Raw genomic sequence first — 12,296 nt, 5'->3', positions numbered from 1 at the left:
TATCAGCATAAAGGTCTAGATATTTGCAGCATCGTTGACGCATGGCGTTTCATACGTCACATTGTCATGAAACACAGCTCCTGTATCATATAGATCTTGAGCTGTAATCTATGCACGAGCATTCTCACATACACGGTCAACCAATTTGACTGCCGCGGTGAACTGTTCCCGCTCAGTGAGCTCAACGGCATGATTGAGGTCTCTTTGGATTTTCTACGTGGGAATTCTGGACTCAGTGATCACGGCTGTGTTGCTCCGAGGAGGGCTGGACTACTCTCAGATTTTCCGGCTGCGTAATTGCGGGTGGCATACAGCGCCCTCTGGAGGCCATCGAGAAAGGTAATTTTTGCAGGAGCACGGCAGGGGCTCTCGATCGACCGTGTGCCTGGCAATGCAGGCATGGCCGAGCCATTCACAAGGGCTCTTCGAGGATTGGATTGTCAAGCATTCCCTTTTGTCATGAAGACGGACATATTTGTTGTCTATGATTCGGCCACTGCTCAGCATCATGGTTGAACGTGCGCTTTGATCTTCGTTGCCAAACATTTGCTTGAAGGCCTCTATGTCTTCATGTTCAAGGCCATACTTGCGGGTGTGCCACTTTCTCAAGCGCTTTAGCGCTTTTTGTACCTGGAGGGTCTGGCCAACCCACCAGACATATTCATTAGAGGGAGGAAGCCGATACTTCGCTTTGGAACCGTATTTGAACTCCATTGTAAGCGCGACCTTAGCCCGAGACATATCGTCCTCGAGGTGGAGTCTCTCAATGTGTGTATGCACACCATCCCATTGTGGAGCTGGAAGTCCACGTTTCCGAGTACCTGCACGTTGGTGCTGCATCACTGGGGATGATTGACACCTTTCGCAATGGTTAGACTTGTGCTGGAGCCCGGATGCCTTGAGTTATAATACCTTCTGTCTCTAGTACGCAGTATATTCCTTCATGAAAGTCTGTCGTATACATGCCACTCATCATGGAGAGTAGTAATTTTGACTACGGTCCAAGACGAAGGAAAAATGCTACTGCTAAGGGCAGGTGGATAATCGCGATCCAGGACGTGGGCACTCGAGAAACGGTGAGCACAGCAGGCCATCGATCTCTCGCCATCCTTACAATACCAGGTCCATTACAGTGTCGCCGTCTATCCGAGGGCGGACCAGGATCTCCTTCTTCCGCGAAAAGTTAGTACGGGCAGCAGGCAGAATTAGCTGTTTGGAAAGTGCCGGGGGCTGAATACCAACTACTCTCCAGTAGTACGCATACATAGGAGCCAGCGCCAGCAAAACTATCGTTTTCCCAGACCCAAGTAAATCAACGCCCAAGTCTGCCTCGCCTTGTGCAGCTGTGCTCAACCCCCAAGGAAATACCAGACATAATCTGACAGCTTTTTCTGGGCCTGTGGGCACGCATGATTGCTATGCCCAAGCCATCTACCTTCTCTCGGGGTCAGGCGCGCGAGGCCCAATCCATAGCGGAATATGAAAGCATGCATTGATTGACCCTCTATAAGCATTGTTGAAGGTTGGCGTGGCCTCATGCTGAGCATTGCGTGGTGTAATTAACTCGAAGGGTTCGCTGACAGGCACCAGATTCTCCGTATTTCGTGTCATTTATTACCCGGTAGGCGGGCGACCCGCTTCTTCAAGTCTCGTCTCAATTCTCTTCAGAGATAGCCCCCAAACACTCCCATGCAGGACCACGTCTCACATTCGTTGCAGCGCCTAATACACGCCACCGCTACCAATGACTGGATGATTTGCGGTCTAATCTCAAGCCATGTTTCCTGAGTGACGAATAGCTTCTAGCGAAGCATGAGCCTAGACAGGCCCTCAAGAGGTTGCATTGCCTCCTAAATCTGAGTCTTTCAAGCCTATATCTTTAGACCAGGCGAGCTCAAGTCCCCAAATCCCCTCGGGGGAGCTCGAGCGACAAAATGTATCCTCTTCGCTCGCTTGCTGTCCTTGCATCTCCTCTCAACATTCTCCCCCCATGAGGAGCCTGAAGGGTCTCTTGAACCCGTTTGAATTGTCAAATTTTGCAATTTGTTTCCAATGCACAGAGAGACAATGCCAGCAGAGCCTTGCGAATATGGTCTCTCTCTTTTACACACTAGTACGGGCGTCGCAGAGCCCTTCCCAAAGCCATCATGGATGACAAAGCCACTACCAGAGGTCTCGGAACACCTCCTCCTGGGAAAGCCCGGTCGCAAACATCGCATACCGAGAAGAGATATCTATCTCTTGTTGATCGAGCTCCTCTGTCTCGTCGTTGGAGTTCTCGTTGGCTTCTATTCACGATTCGCCATTTTCTTGGGACAAATCAACCAGCTAATTGCTGTTGGGTTCCTTCTGGCCGTGATGTCCATCTGTCTCGAAGGCCTAGTCCTACGCACAGCAGTCATTCATACAGCCAGTCGGAGTGGCGCAACGATTCAAGACCTCGATGCCTTGATGAGGAAGGATCCTCTCGCATCAAAAGTTCACGCTGCATACCGTTGTCTTCTAGTTTGTCTGTTTGCCCTGCCCTTATTATTGAGCATAGGATATAAAAGTTTCACTGGAGGAGAGAGCACAATGAAATTTGATAATAGTGATGGATTTTTTGGTTTCTCGTCGACCCCTGGGAAACAGAGAATAGGTGATGGCCTTTCTCTGCTCCCTGATATCTACGTGCCATTCTGGATTGATCCTGCGCTGAACCAAACATACGGCTTCAACATGTATGTAGCTGCTGACAACAAGACCGCCGCGATACTCGACTCTCCTTTTCCGTCATACTTGACTAGCCTCCAGTCTGATCTCTCCGAGGGTGAAAACCTAGTATTGTCAGCTACAGTCAATGCAACTGTTTCGGAGATGGTTAATCCGACCGACGCCGAACGTAACAGTGATGAATACTGGGAATCTGTTCAAGACGAGTTTGGGCATCAAATGACAGTCAACGGCGGGGATACTGGAGGGGCTAACAATGCTCTCTGGGCAGGAATGAGTGGAGGCTTCCTCACCAACTTCTCCGTCATGTACTTCTCAGCCTGGAATACAACAAGCAACGAGACATTCGTTTCTGAGGCCATTCGAACGGAACAGACTCGTCGAATGGCGCGAGGCAAATGGCTGATATCTTCCAAGAACATCACGCTCGTTGAGGCAGACCTCATCGACGAAGGACAGGCAAACCAAGAGCTGATCCAACAAAACGCTCTGGGTCTGCAGGAGATGTTCAGCACCTTCCTAGGAGAGTACGACTGGCACAACAGAGCCGGAGTTTTCGACTTCCCTTACCCGGCTCTCGGGGAGAACGGCGAGCCCCGATATTCTCAAAATGTCAACACAGTACCAGCGCTGGCTGCAGCCATGGCCTGGGCTCGTATCACCAGCTTAGACACCATCGACCGGTCACCCGGCAGTCCTCTGCCGAGTAGCGGGTTGAGAACGCATACCGGATACGACAAGGTAGCGCAGGACATCCAGATGGTCAAAATTGTGCCTACGCTGCGCAGACTACCGTTGCTGGTGCTGATCCTCGTGGCCAACCCGCTACTGGCTATCATTTGCGTCGTGGTCAAGGCCCTGTTCCTGTACAAGAGCCCGATTGGGGACGAGTTTAACATTGTTTCACTGTTTGCAGCTGTAGAGGGCAGTGACTTGAGTGTGGTCAGGGGTGCTTCGATATCTGGCGAGTTGACCCGCCGAGTCGCCGTAGCCTTCAATGTCAAACAGGAGCCGCAACGGGCCGGTGATCCTGGGCGAACCGACCGTCTTATCATGACCTTAGACACCGGCAGTGGAAAGGATGGTTAGATCTGACATATGGGATTGTAGATTTCTAGAGCTAGGCAAATTCACTTCTACTGACTGCACATGTGAACGTACGCATGATAATGTATATTTATTTACGATTGGCCACAAATGCTGAACCATGAGCAGGAGGTTGATGGCTGAAGCTTTGATTTTGAAAACGCCCACCTCTAGCTATGATAGAATCCCTTTCTATGTATTAACTTTGCTCCAAATCACTGCCATTATCATCAACAAGGTTCAAAGGCGCGAGCGATCCTTCAATTCCCTCGCCACGTCCTTCCCCAGCACCTCAATATCCTGCACAAGTCTCTCAACCGTCTCCCTAACCATGCTGATATTGGTCACGACACGAAAGAACGCCCCTTTCTCAGTTTCATGCCCCAAAGCAGGCGCGTAATCAACCATGAACCCTCTCCGCACCAGCAGTCGCGTGATTCTGGACGTCACCACAGAATTCCTCTTTCCGACTTTGGTTTTCTCGCTCTCATCCGCCCTGTTGGAGACTTGGTATACCGAGGTCCGGCCAGGTGCATAGTAGAAACACACCTGCAGGCACGGGGGGGGGTTCTGGCTGACGAGTTGGAAGTTGCTGTTCTTCGAGACGAGGTCTGCGAAATATGCTGCCGTGGAGTACGCGTTCTCGATTTTCAACGCATAGCCTAATGTGCCGTAGTATTGCCAGCTCAGGAAGAGTTTCAGACTATCGCCGCGCCGGCCGCATTGTAGGGTGAGATCTGCGAGATCCACCGGCTGACTCCACTCGTCTGTGTTCTCATGTGAACCTTGCCCGTTGGCTTCTACTCGCCTCTGCTCGGGGTTCTCGTCATTGTCAAGATCCTGCGCCTCCTCCACATCGTGGAACAGATAACCCGCCCGCAGGGTACATGCCCTCTCAGCATCTCGCAGATCCTTCAGGATCAAGAAACTGCAGGTGACTGGAACACCAAGCATCTTGTGCGGATTGATCGCGATGCTATCTGCCAATTCCGCGCCGTTCAACCTTTCCTGTCGCAGGGAGTTCGAAAAGGCAAAGCTCCCACCCCATGCTCCGTCAATGTGCATCCACAAACCATGCTTCTTCGCAATCGCAGAGATCTCTGTGAATGGGTCGAAGGATCCAAGAACCGTCGTGCCTGCCGTGGCATTGACGTAGAACGGGGTGCGGCCCTGCGATTTCTGCTCCACGACCAAATCCTCGAATTCTTCGGGACGAATTTGACCCGTCGTTTCGTCAACTGGAATGGAAATGACAGCGGCGCTGCCAAAGCCACATTGTTGTGCTGCTTTAGTGATGCTGTAGTGCCCGTGCTCAGACGTGAAGAGAACAAGGTCGAGTCCATCTGCATTGTTTCCATGAACTTTCGTATTGGGATACAGTGTATTCCGGGCAATGACGATGCTGGTCATGTTGCTTGCCGAGCCCCCTTGGACATTTATCCCGCCCGCTCTTGAGCCTTTCAGACCAAAAAGAGATGCGAGTGCTTTCGTGACATGGGTTTCGATGAGCGTGAGAGCGGGGCTGACTTGATAGACATGAAGGTTCGTGTTCAGCACGCTTAGCGTCAGATCAGCTGCGATGCCTGGTGCGAGCGGTGCAGAGTAAAGTTTGTCCAGGAACCCAGGCGAGGAGGTGTTTACGGAGTAGGACAATATCGAGCTTAAAGATCGGAGCAAGCCTGCCTGACTAGATCCATGCTCAGGGAGGGTCAAGGTTCCATCCTCAGTGAGAATGTAAGTCAGCTCAGATGGCGACTTGGTGTCTACCAGAGAGGTTTCAACGACTTCGTCATGAACCTGGTGTGCTCGAAGTTCCTGGTCTGCTGAGGTAAGGAAAGGAATCAACTGGGCAAGAACGGATTTGATGAGACCCTCGATTTCTATTGCTCGTGAGGGTTGGGAGTCAGTCTTATATCCATTAGTGACATTATGGACCTGGGTCGCGGTCACGGCAGCGTCGCCATTCTCTTGCTGTAAGCTTCTCATTGTCTCGGTTCTAAACGGGGAATATCAGTGTGACGGGTTGAGAAATTCGGGGAGGCCATCAATCTAGCGAAAATGACAGCACAGATAAAAGGAAATCTAATTGTACAGAGAAGACCAAACCAGGCCTACATGAATAGCCGTGAGTCATTGGTTGTTTTGGCATTTGCTAGTTAAGTACTCCATACATGCTTGCATCCGTTTGAAATTTCTCCAAATGACGCAATCCGGGCGACCCACGAGGCTGAGGTGTGTCATGCAAAATTCTCAGCCTTGTCACTACTAGCTAGCCCCCTATCACCCGAGCCGCAAGGTTGGCCAACATGTCGCGGAAACGAGCCTTGCTCATGCATTTGTTGAAACAATAGCATTGGATCCTGTTGCCAACTTGGACGGTTTTGAGCCCGACCCATGCGGTTTGCGGTGTGCATGTCGCTCGCGTGCGAGTTGAATTGCAGTCTTCTTGGTTTCAGACTTTCCAGCTCCTGTCCGATCACTTCCACCTATGCCCTGTGCTTGGTCCTGAGCAGTTTGGCCTTTTGCTAAAGCTCGCCATTCAGCTTGTCGCCTCCGGAACAGATCCATCGCCCAATTCTTCCAAACATTCCTTCCAAAAGGTGATTCTCGTAATTGCGTCTCGCTTCCAGCCAGCTCGCCAGCGAGTTTCTCCTTCATGAAATGCAGGCCATCTGTTGCAGCGTAGAGAGCATCCGCCACATAAGAACTTGTCAGTTCGAGAGAGAGCGGAACCATGTGACCAGAAAAATTGGGGATAAACTGTCGGCGGAAAGCAATATTGGTGTGAGAAGGACTGAGCGAGGCTTGAACGAGACGAGAAGCCGGGGGATCACGACAAAGTGCCAATATTTCATCTGTGGAGAGTGATAGAAGGCTCTCATGGACGACGTTAGCGGTCGGTTTCGCCTGGAGCATTGCTTGTGCCAAGAGTGAGCCATGAACATCGGTTTTGTGACGTGATGCCTTGGAGTCGGCGTTGGTGGTATCAGCCGATGATTTCTCTTGATTTTCCTCTTCCAATTTGGCATTCAAGACATTTGATATGAAAGATGATTCGCCATTTCCGTACTCGGCTTTGATTACATCTGCCAGATCTTGCAGATCAGCTCCACGCACTGCAGATCGTTCGATCAAGACTTTGATTAGCCCTGTTCTTTGCCGTGATATCAGAGTGGGTATCACTGGCAATATCAGACGCTTGGCTTCTATCAGATCATCTTTTCCAAGTCGTTCGAGAATCCTAACGGCAACATAACTAGCAGCATCGTTCTTCGCCATACTGTCTAGTTTTGGCTTTAAAACTGCCTTGTAAATGGTTTTGTATTGTTTCCCCGGTAGTCTCTGCACGAGAAGTTCGACTAGATGCGACCCCGCTGGGTCATAGATCAAGCCTGACAAGAATTTAGCACTGTCGGAGTGATGCTCCAAGTTCGCCTCTGGGAATAATTTTGAGAATAATGACGTATCTTCGGTCGACTTGTTCTTGTTCGAACTGGAAAGCTCGAGTTGGAGTAGTAGCTGTAATACCGGATTGCCTAGTGGATGTGTCGCTAAAGCCCGCAGGTATGTGGTATCCAGAGAAGATATGGCGCTTTGAATCAATTCTGACAGTGCCTGATGGAAGCTTTTCGGAACTACTCTCTTAGTTTTTGGCATTTCTGGGTTTATTTTCTCAGGCGTATCGATCTTTTCCTTTTTCTTGCTTGCGAGCATAGACTTCACTGACGAGTCGTCCAACGGCAATCCAGAGAGAACAAGGAATAGTACCCTGACTGTATGAGACGCAAATCTTTCGGTGAGTAGAAAGCCCATATTTGGTTTCAGCTCTCCAGATGCACGGAGGAAGAGTTCCTCTAAGGAGGCGGGAGTGTCTTCGCTCTCCTCCTTGGACGATCTTTTTTCCTGACCAATAAATTTGGCAGCTTGAAGAAACAATGTCTCACAACAGTGACTGCCAAATCTATGCTGTACCAGAGATGTGAGATTTCCTAGAAATTTGCTGAAAAGGCCGCGTAATTGAAGCGGCGTAGACAACAAGATAATTTTCTCTAGGTACCTCGAGCAAGACTGACTCGATGCTACTTTCAGCTCTTTTCCTTCAGTTTCTCGATGAACAGCCTCGATGAAGATCGTGCGATCGTCTTCAGACTCGAAGTCGTTTGATACAATCTTGGCATTAACATTTGAGTAATATTCTTGTTCCTCGGGGTCAAGGAGGCCATGGAATTCACCTTCGGTTACTGGGGCCTGAACTCCATCGGGCGGTGGGATTTCAAAGCTGATGAAGTCATCTCCTGCTTCACCACTCACGAGGAATTCATTTCCGAAATCTTCGGGATGGTGATCTTCTGGTTTGAACCTTTTTGAAGGCTTTTCAGCTTGGTCGTTCACTTTGCGCTTCTTGCTGGTCTTTTCCTCCCGACGGCCGCGTTTCTTCTTCTCCTGAGGCATATTTCAGACCTTGCAACTATGGTGCGATAGGATGGCTCAGTATTGACATTCGGCAATCGGTGTGCGTAGTTTGGTCGTATGAAGTTGTAATTTGCCGACGATCAACAGACTACACATGTAGTATCAGAAATTTGGGGTCTACGCGAAAAGTTCCTGCCAAGCCTGAGGGGGTTAGCTCCCTCTCTTTTGGGACTTGGGTGACGCCGCCTTATGCACACTCTTTCTTTCTGTACAAGGTTCGGCCCGAGGCGCCCGAAAGTTTATGCGTGTTGGGTCGCGGATGGGCCATGGTGGCTGCCAGCCAGGCTCAGCGTGCTTGAATCACTGGATTGCTGATACCTACTTGTAACTAGTGATCGGCTCCAGTGCCTCAAGAAAGGTCTTTCTTAGAGTCCATCTCAAGACCAAATGAGAACTCAGACGGCGACAAAAGCGGCGCATTGGTAGGGACGTTTTTGGTCACTTACGACAGGATCCGTTGGCGGTGGAGGAAACAATTTGGAGTCTCGCCTCTAGATTTCAACATAGCGACGAATGGGCCTCACCAAGTTTTCAAATGATGGGCTCACATCTGCAGTCACTGTTGCTTCACTCGACACTACCGATCTTCTCATTCGCTTACCTAGAGGCCACCTGACTGCCCCTCCACTCCAAGTCCCATCGTTTCCGTGACCACTGGGAGGTTGTTAAACGCCTCCTTGAGAAAGGCGCCAGACCCGATGCATAGCAGAAATTACGATAGTTGGTCGAAATTTGCCAATGCGGTGGCAACTTCGCCTGGGGTACTGTGATGTACGGGAGCTTGCGAGCTGTGTACGCATAGGTTGTGTGAGAAATTGTATTGGCAGGCAGTGTTTCTCGGTCCTTTCCAAGCGTTTTTGTGAATACGTAGGTACTCTTTGAATTGAATGTTTCCGTGCATATAGATCTGTGGGGAGAATAGAGTCCAAGCTACTGGTTTTCAAAAGAATTTCACCTTCTGACGGCTTTTCTGTGATGACCAAGCCGAACCGCAATTTCAACAGATCGGTGATGCCGCTGAGAAGAAGCACGCTACTCCACGGCGGCACATTGGGCTATCTAATTAAATTCAGCTATATATCCCCCCGGAAGTTCGGCTATCCCTGGATGGGCATGATGAGTTGCTGCTAACCTCTCGGGTGAGAACTTTTTATACAACTGAGACTCCTGCATTGTGGTTGGACTCCAAGTCTGAGCAGCCTGGTCTGGATATTCGAAGCCAGTTGAACGCCCCACGTTCGCGGAATCTATTTGAGTTTGTTTCGAGCCACGATCCCTACTCTTGAAGACTTTGTATCCGAGAAAAACGGCTATAAGAGTAACAGATGCTAGACCTGTACCCAGACCAATGACTAGAATGTTGCTATCCTTTGATGGCGGCTGTGCTGGGTTAGCGTAAGCTGAAGACGCTGCTGCAGATATCGATGCTGTGGTCGCCTGAGTGGGTGTCGTTCTTGACGATGCTGTTTTGGAAGACGACTAAGTGGATGTAAAGGTCGATCTTGCACTTGAAGTTACTTCTGCCTGAGTGGTGATGTTGAAGTAGCGGCTCTGAGCTGCATATACAACGTCGTCACTAGTTCCAAGTGCCACTGAGAAACAGAATAATGGTGAGAATTCTAAGCTAAAAGATCCTGCTTTCACAATCGAATCGAACGAATTCTCTCCAATGTTACCTGAAATAACAGCTAGCAATTTCTTAGAACTGTTTATTCTTCGACTGTTTACCAGCGTGATATGAACATACCTTGAACAGCGTTATCGTCGCAGAAGAGACCTTCTCCGTTCAGCCCCAGCTGCCATAAATGGATTGCATAGGTGGTTTCGTCCGTGCTTCAGGTGATGGTGAACGGTGTGTTCAGCAAAAGTTGGGGGTTATCTATAAAGTCTGTAGTTGTATTGTTAGAGAGTTCGAGTGGGTTGATGAAGTAGTTTGAAACTCCATCGACACAAGAAAAAAAGCAAAAAGCCAAATGAAGAAGATAAGAATACAAGAGCATCGCGGCTCTCCTGCGGCAGCCAGATGGTAATGAACTGCTCCGCAAATTTGAATGTTCACTAGAGCAGGTCTGAGTGATTTAATACTCGTCTCCAGCATAAACATGGGCAAGACAGACAGTCACGGAAGGCTGAGTGCCTGGGTTGCGGAACCTTATTCATGCTTCTACCGTCGATTGTCCCCATGAAGCCAGATAGTTCTGAGAGCTATTGGACGATGCTAGCTGCGAGATACAAACTGTACGACCATCCGAGACTTCTGCTTCGGATAACTGCGTGTTTTTTCACTCAGCTGTCCTGTCAATCGTAGATGCCTTGCAACTGTTGGCCCCAGCACGCCTTGATTCAACTCAGGTTGCGAATTCGTACCACCGTTGTGTCTTTCAATCACGAGGGCTTGACAGGCCCATCTCCCCTTGGTCGGGCGTTTGACTTGTGGCAGTCGAGTATCGGTCAACTCGATGGCCACTAGGAATGAACGCAGCAGCATTACCTCGTACGAGGCATGAGCACAATCTACAACGGGGCAGAGTATCAGTAGCGAGTGCGCTGTGGGCACTGTATTCCCCGAAGGAAGTTATTTGTACGAGGGCGTTGGCATTACTGTGTCATTACTAACACCATTATTACTATTACTCTTGTCTTACTGATCAGACTGGCATGCAATCCTGGACGCATTTGATGATGGTGTAAATCTGGCTTTCAAAATTTTCCCGGTTGATTTTATTGATTTTTCCGTACATTTATTTTGGTTGCTTGATGGTCTGGTCAAAGTTAATGTTCACGGTGGACAATTGCGCCATGTGATGTATTCCCTTCCGATGTCGTTAAAGTGCAGACATGATGGGACCATATTCAAGGACTATCTTGCAAAATTATATTGAGGCACAGCCAGCTAACCTAGGAACGTGCCTTTTTGCGAGGACAACGCCGGATTAACAGAAAGTCAGACTTTAATGTACCCGACCCCGCACTGTGAAACGAGTCAGGAGATCTATTTCACGGATGATCGACAGGCCAAGACAACCTTATTTTCACTGTTGACTTATAACCTTGGAATTCCTGGGGTCTGCATCCGTTCAAGTTGGCAAATGAAGTTCAAGAAGCTCTTGTCAAGGAGCTCGAGCCGCGAAACGTGTGCAGCCTATAACATCTGCCCCAGACGCAGGAACTACATGCTTTACCGATTGTCTCAAGGCTGCCTAGTTCAAGATACATCATATCGGGGCCAAGTTCCACCCTGAATAGGACAGATCGTACCCCAGAACACATCGAACCGCTCTCGTTCTAGACGGAATTGTCCTCGATCTCTGACTTCTCGCGTGCCACAGTGACCGAAGCTCTCTTAGAAGCAGCAAGGCCATCGGCGCAAAGCCCGTGATGCTTTGCAGGAGCTTCTAACAGCATTGACCGCCTAGCTGTAGAGCAGCCGCTAGCCAAAAGAACAATATATCGTCGAACACATCACGCGCATCAAGCCAGATGCACCAAGCCATTCTCGGACGGACTTCCACTTAGCATCCGAAACCATCCCTGGAGGGACACCAGTTTTGGAACTGCATTTGCCATTTCCCGGCTAGCACCTTTGTAACCCAGTCCCGGCCCAAGGCATCGGTAACAACTCTTGATATTCTATCCCAGAAAGCAAAGTAATTTACCGATTTCTCCCGCAAAATCGTCAACGGCAGGTTAGTTTGAGATGGTGACTTGTGACCTTGGTCGTGTAGCTTTAGAATCAGGCCATTGCTGGTTAGTGCAAATTGCGCAGCCCCAGCAGAATGGCTGGAGGCTCTCATCCTGTATATCGATGTGATGACGGTGATCGATCTTTCAGGTGTGACTATTGACCGAAAGCTGAGGCGTCAAGTAGCATCGAGAGGGATGGGACACGCTTTGGGTACCTAGGTACATAAACAGAGTTACATGATCCTACACTACCTTGGTACATGCCTAGGTATCCAAAGTTACTACCGCCAGACCTGTCCCACCGATCACCATCTTCGGGCCACTGTTATCATGACGTCACC

At 49.6% G+C, this 12,296-nt stretch overlaps 4 protein-coding genes across 4 annotated transcripts; 1 reads left to right on the top strand and 3 right to left on the bottom strand.

Annotated features, from left to right (window-relative positions):
- Positions 1–239: 239 nt before the first annotated feature.
- On the bottom strand, positions 240–840 carry A1O9_00790 (uncharacterized protein; the record flags this gene model as incomplete). The annotated part of the gene is made up of 2 exons (XM_013409953.1): positions 240–320; positions 472–840. The coding sequence occupies 2 exons, from the start codon at positions 838–840 to the stop codon at positions 240–242; spliced, it is 450 nt and encodes a 149-aa protein (XP_013265407.1).
- A 1,227-nt stretch (positions 841–2,067) lies between these two features.
- On the top strand, positions 2,068–3,801 carry A1O9_00789 (uncharacterized protein; the record flags this gene model as incomplete). Its single annotated transcript, XM_013409952.1, has 1 exon — positions 2,068–3,801. One exon carries the CDS (start codon positions 2,068–2,070, stop codon positions 3,799–3,801), a length of 1,734 nt encoding a protein of 577 aa, XP_013265406.1.
- Positions 3,802–4,038: 237 nt separating this feature from the next.
- Positions 4,039–5,784, bottom strand: A1O9_00788 (glutamate decarboxylase; the record flags this gene model as incomplete). The annotated part of the gene is made up of 1 exon (XM_013409951.1): positions 4,039–5,784. The coding sequence occupies one exon, from the start codon at positions 5,782–5,784 to the stop codon at positions 4,039–4,041; it is 1,746 nt and encodes a 581-aa protein (XP_013265405.1).
- A 342-nt stretch (positions 5,785–6,126) lies between these two features.
- On the bottom strand, positions 6,127–8,250 carry A1O9_00787 (uncharacterized protein; the record flags this gene model as incomplete). Its single annotated transcript, XM_013409950.1, has 1 exon — positions 6,127–8,250. One exon carries the CDS (start codon positions 8,248–8,250, stop codon positions 6,127–6,129), a length of 2,124 nt encoding a protein of 707 aa, XP_013265404.1.
- Positions 8,251–12,296: the final 4,046 nt, after the last annotated feature.

The sequence above is a fragment of the Exophiala aquamarina genome (genome assembly GCF_000709125.1).
Source record: "Exophiala aquamarina CBS 119918 chromosome Unknown aczIA-supercont1.1, whole genome shotgun sequence".
In the NCBI taxonomy this organism is placed as follows: Eukaryota; Fungi; Ascomycota; class Eurotiomycetes; order Chaetothyriales; family Herpotrichiellaceae; genus Exophiala; species Exophiala aquamarina.
This window is presented reverse-complemented; position numbering and strand designations above follow the sequence as displayed.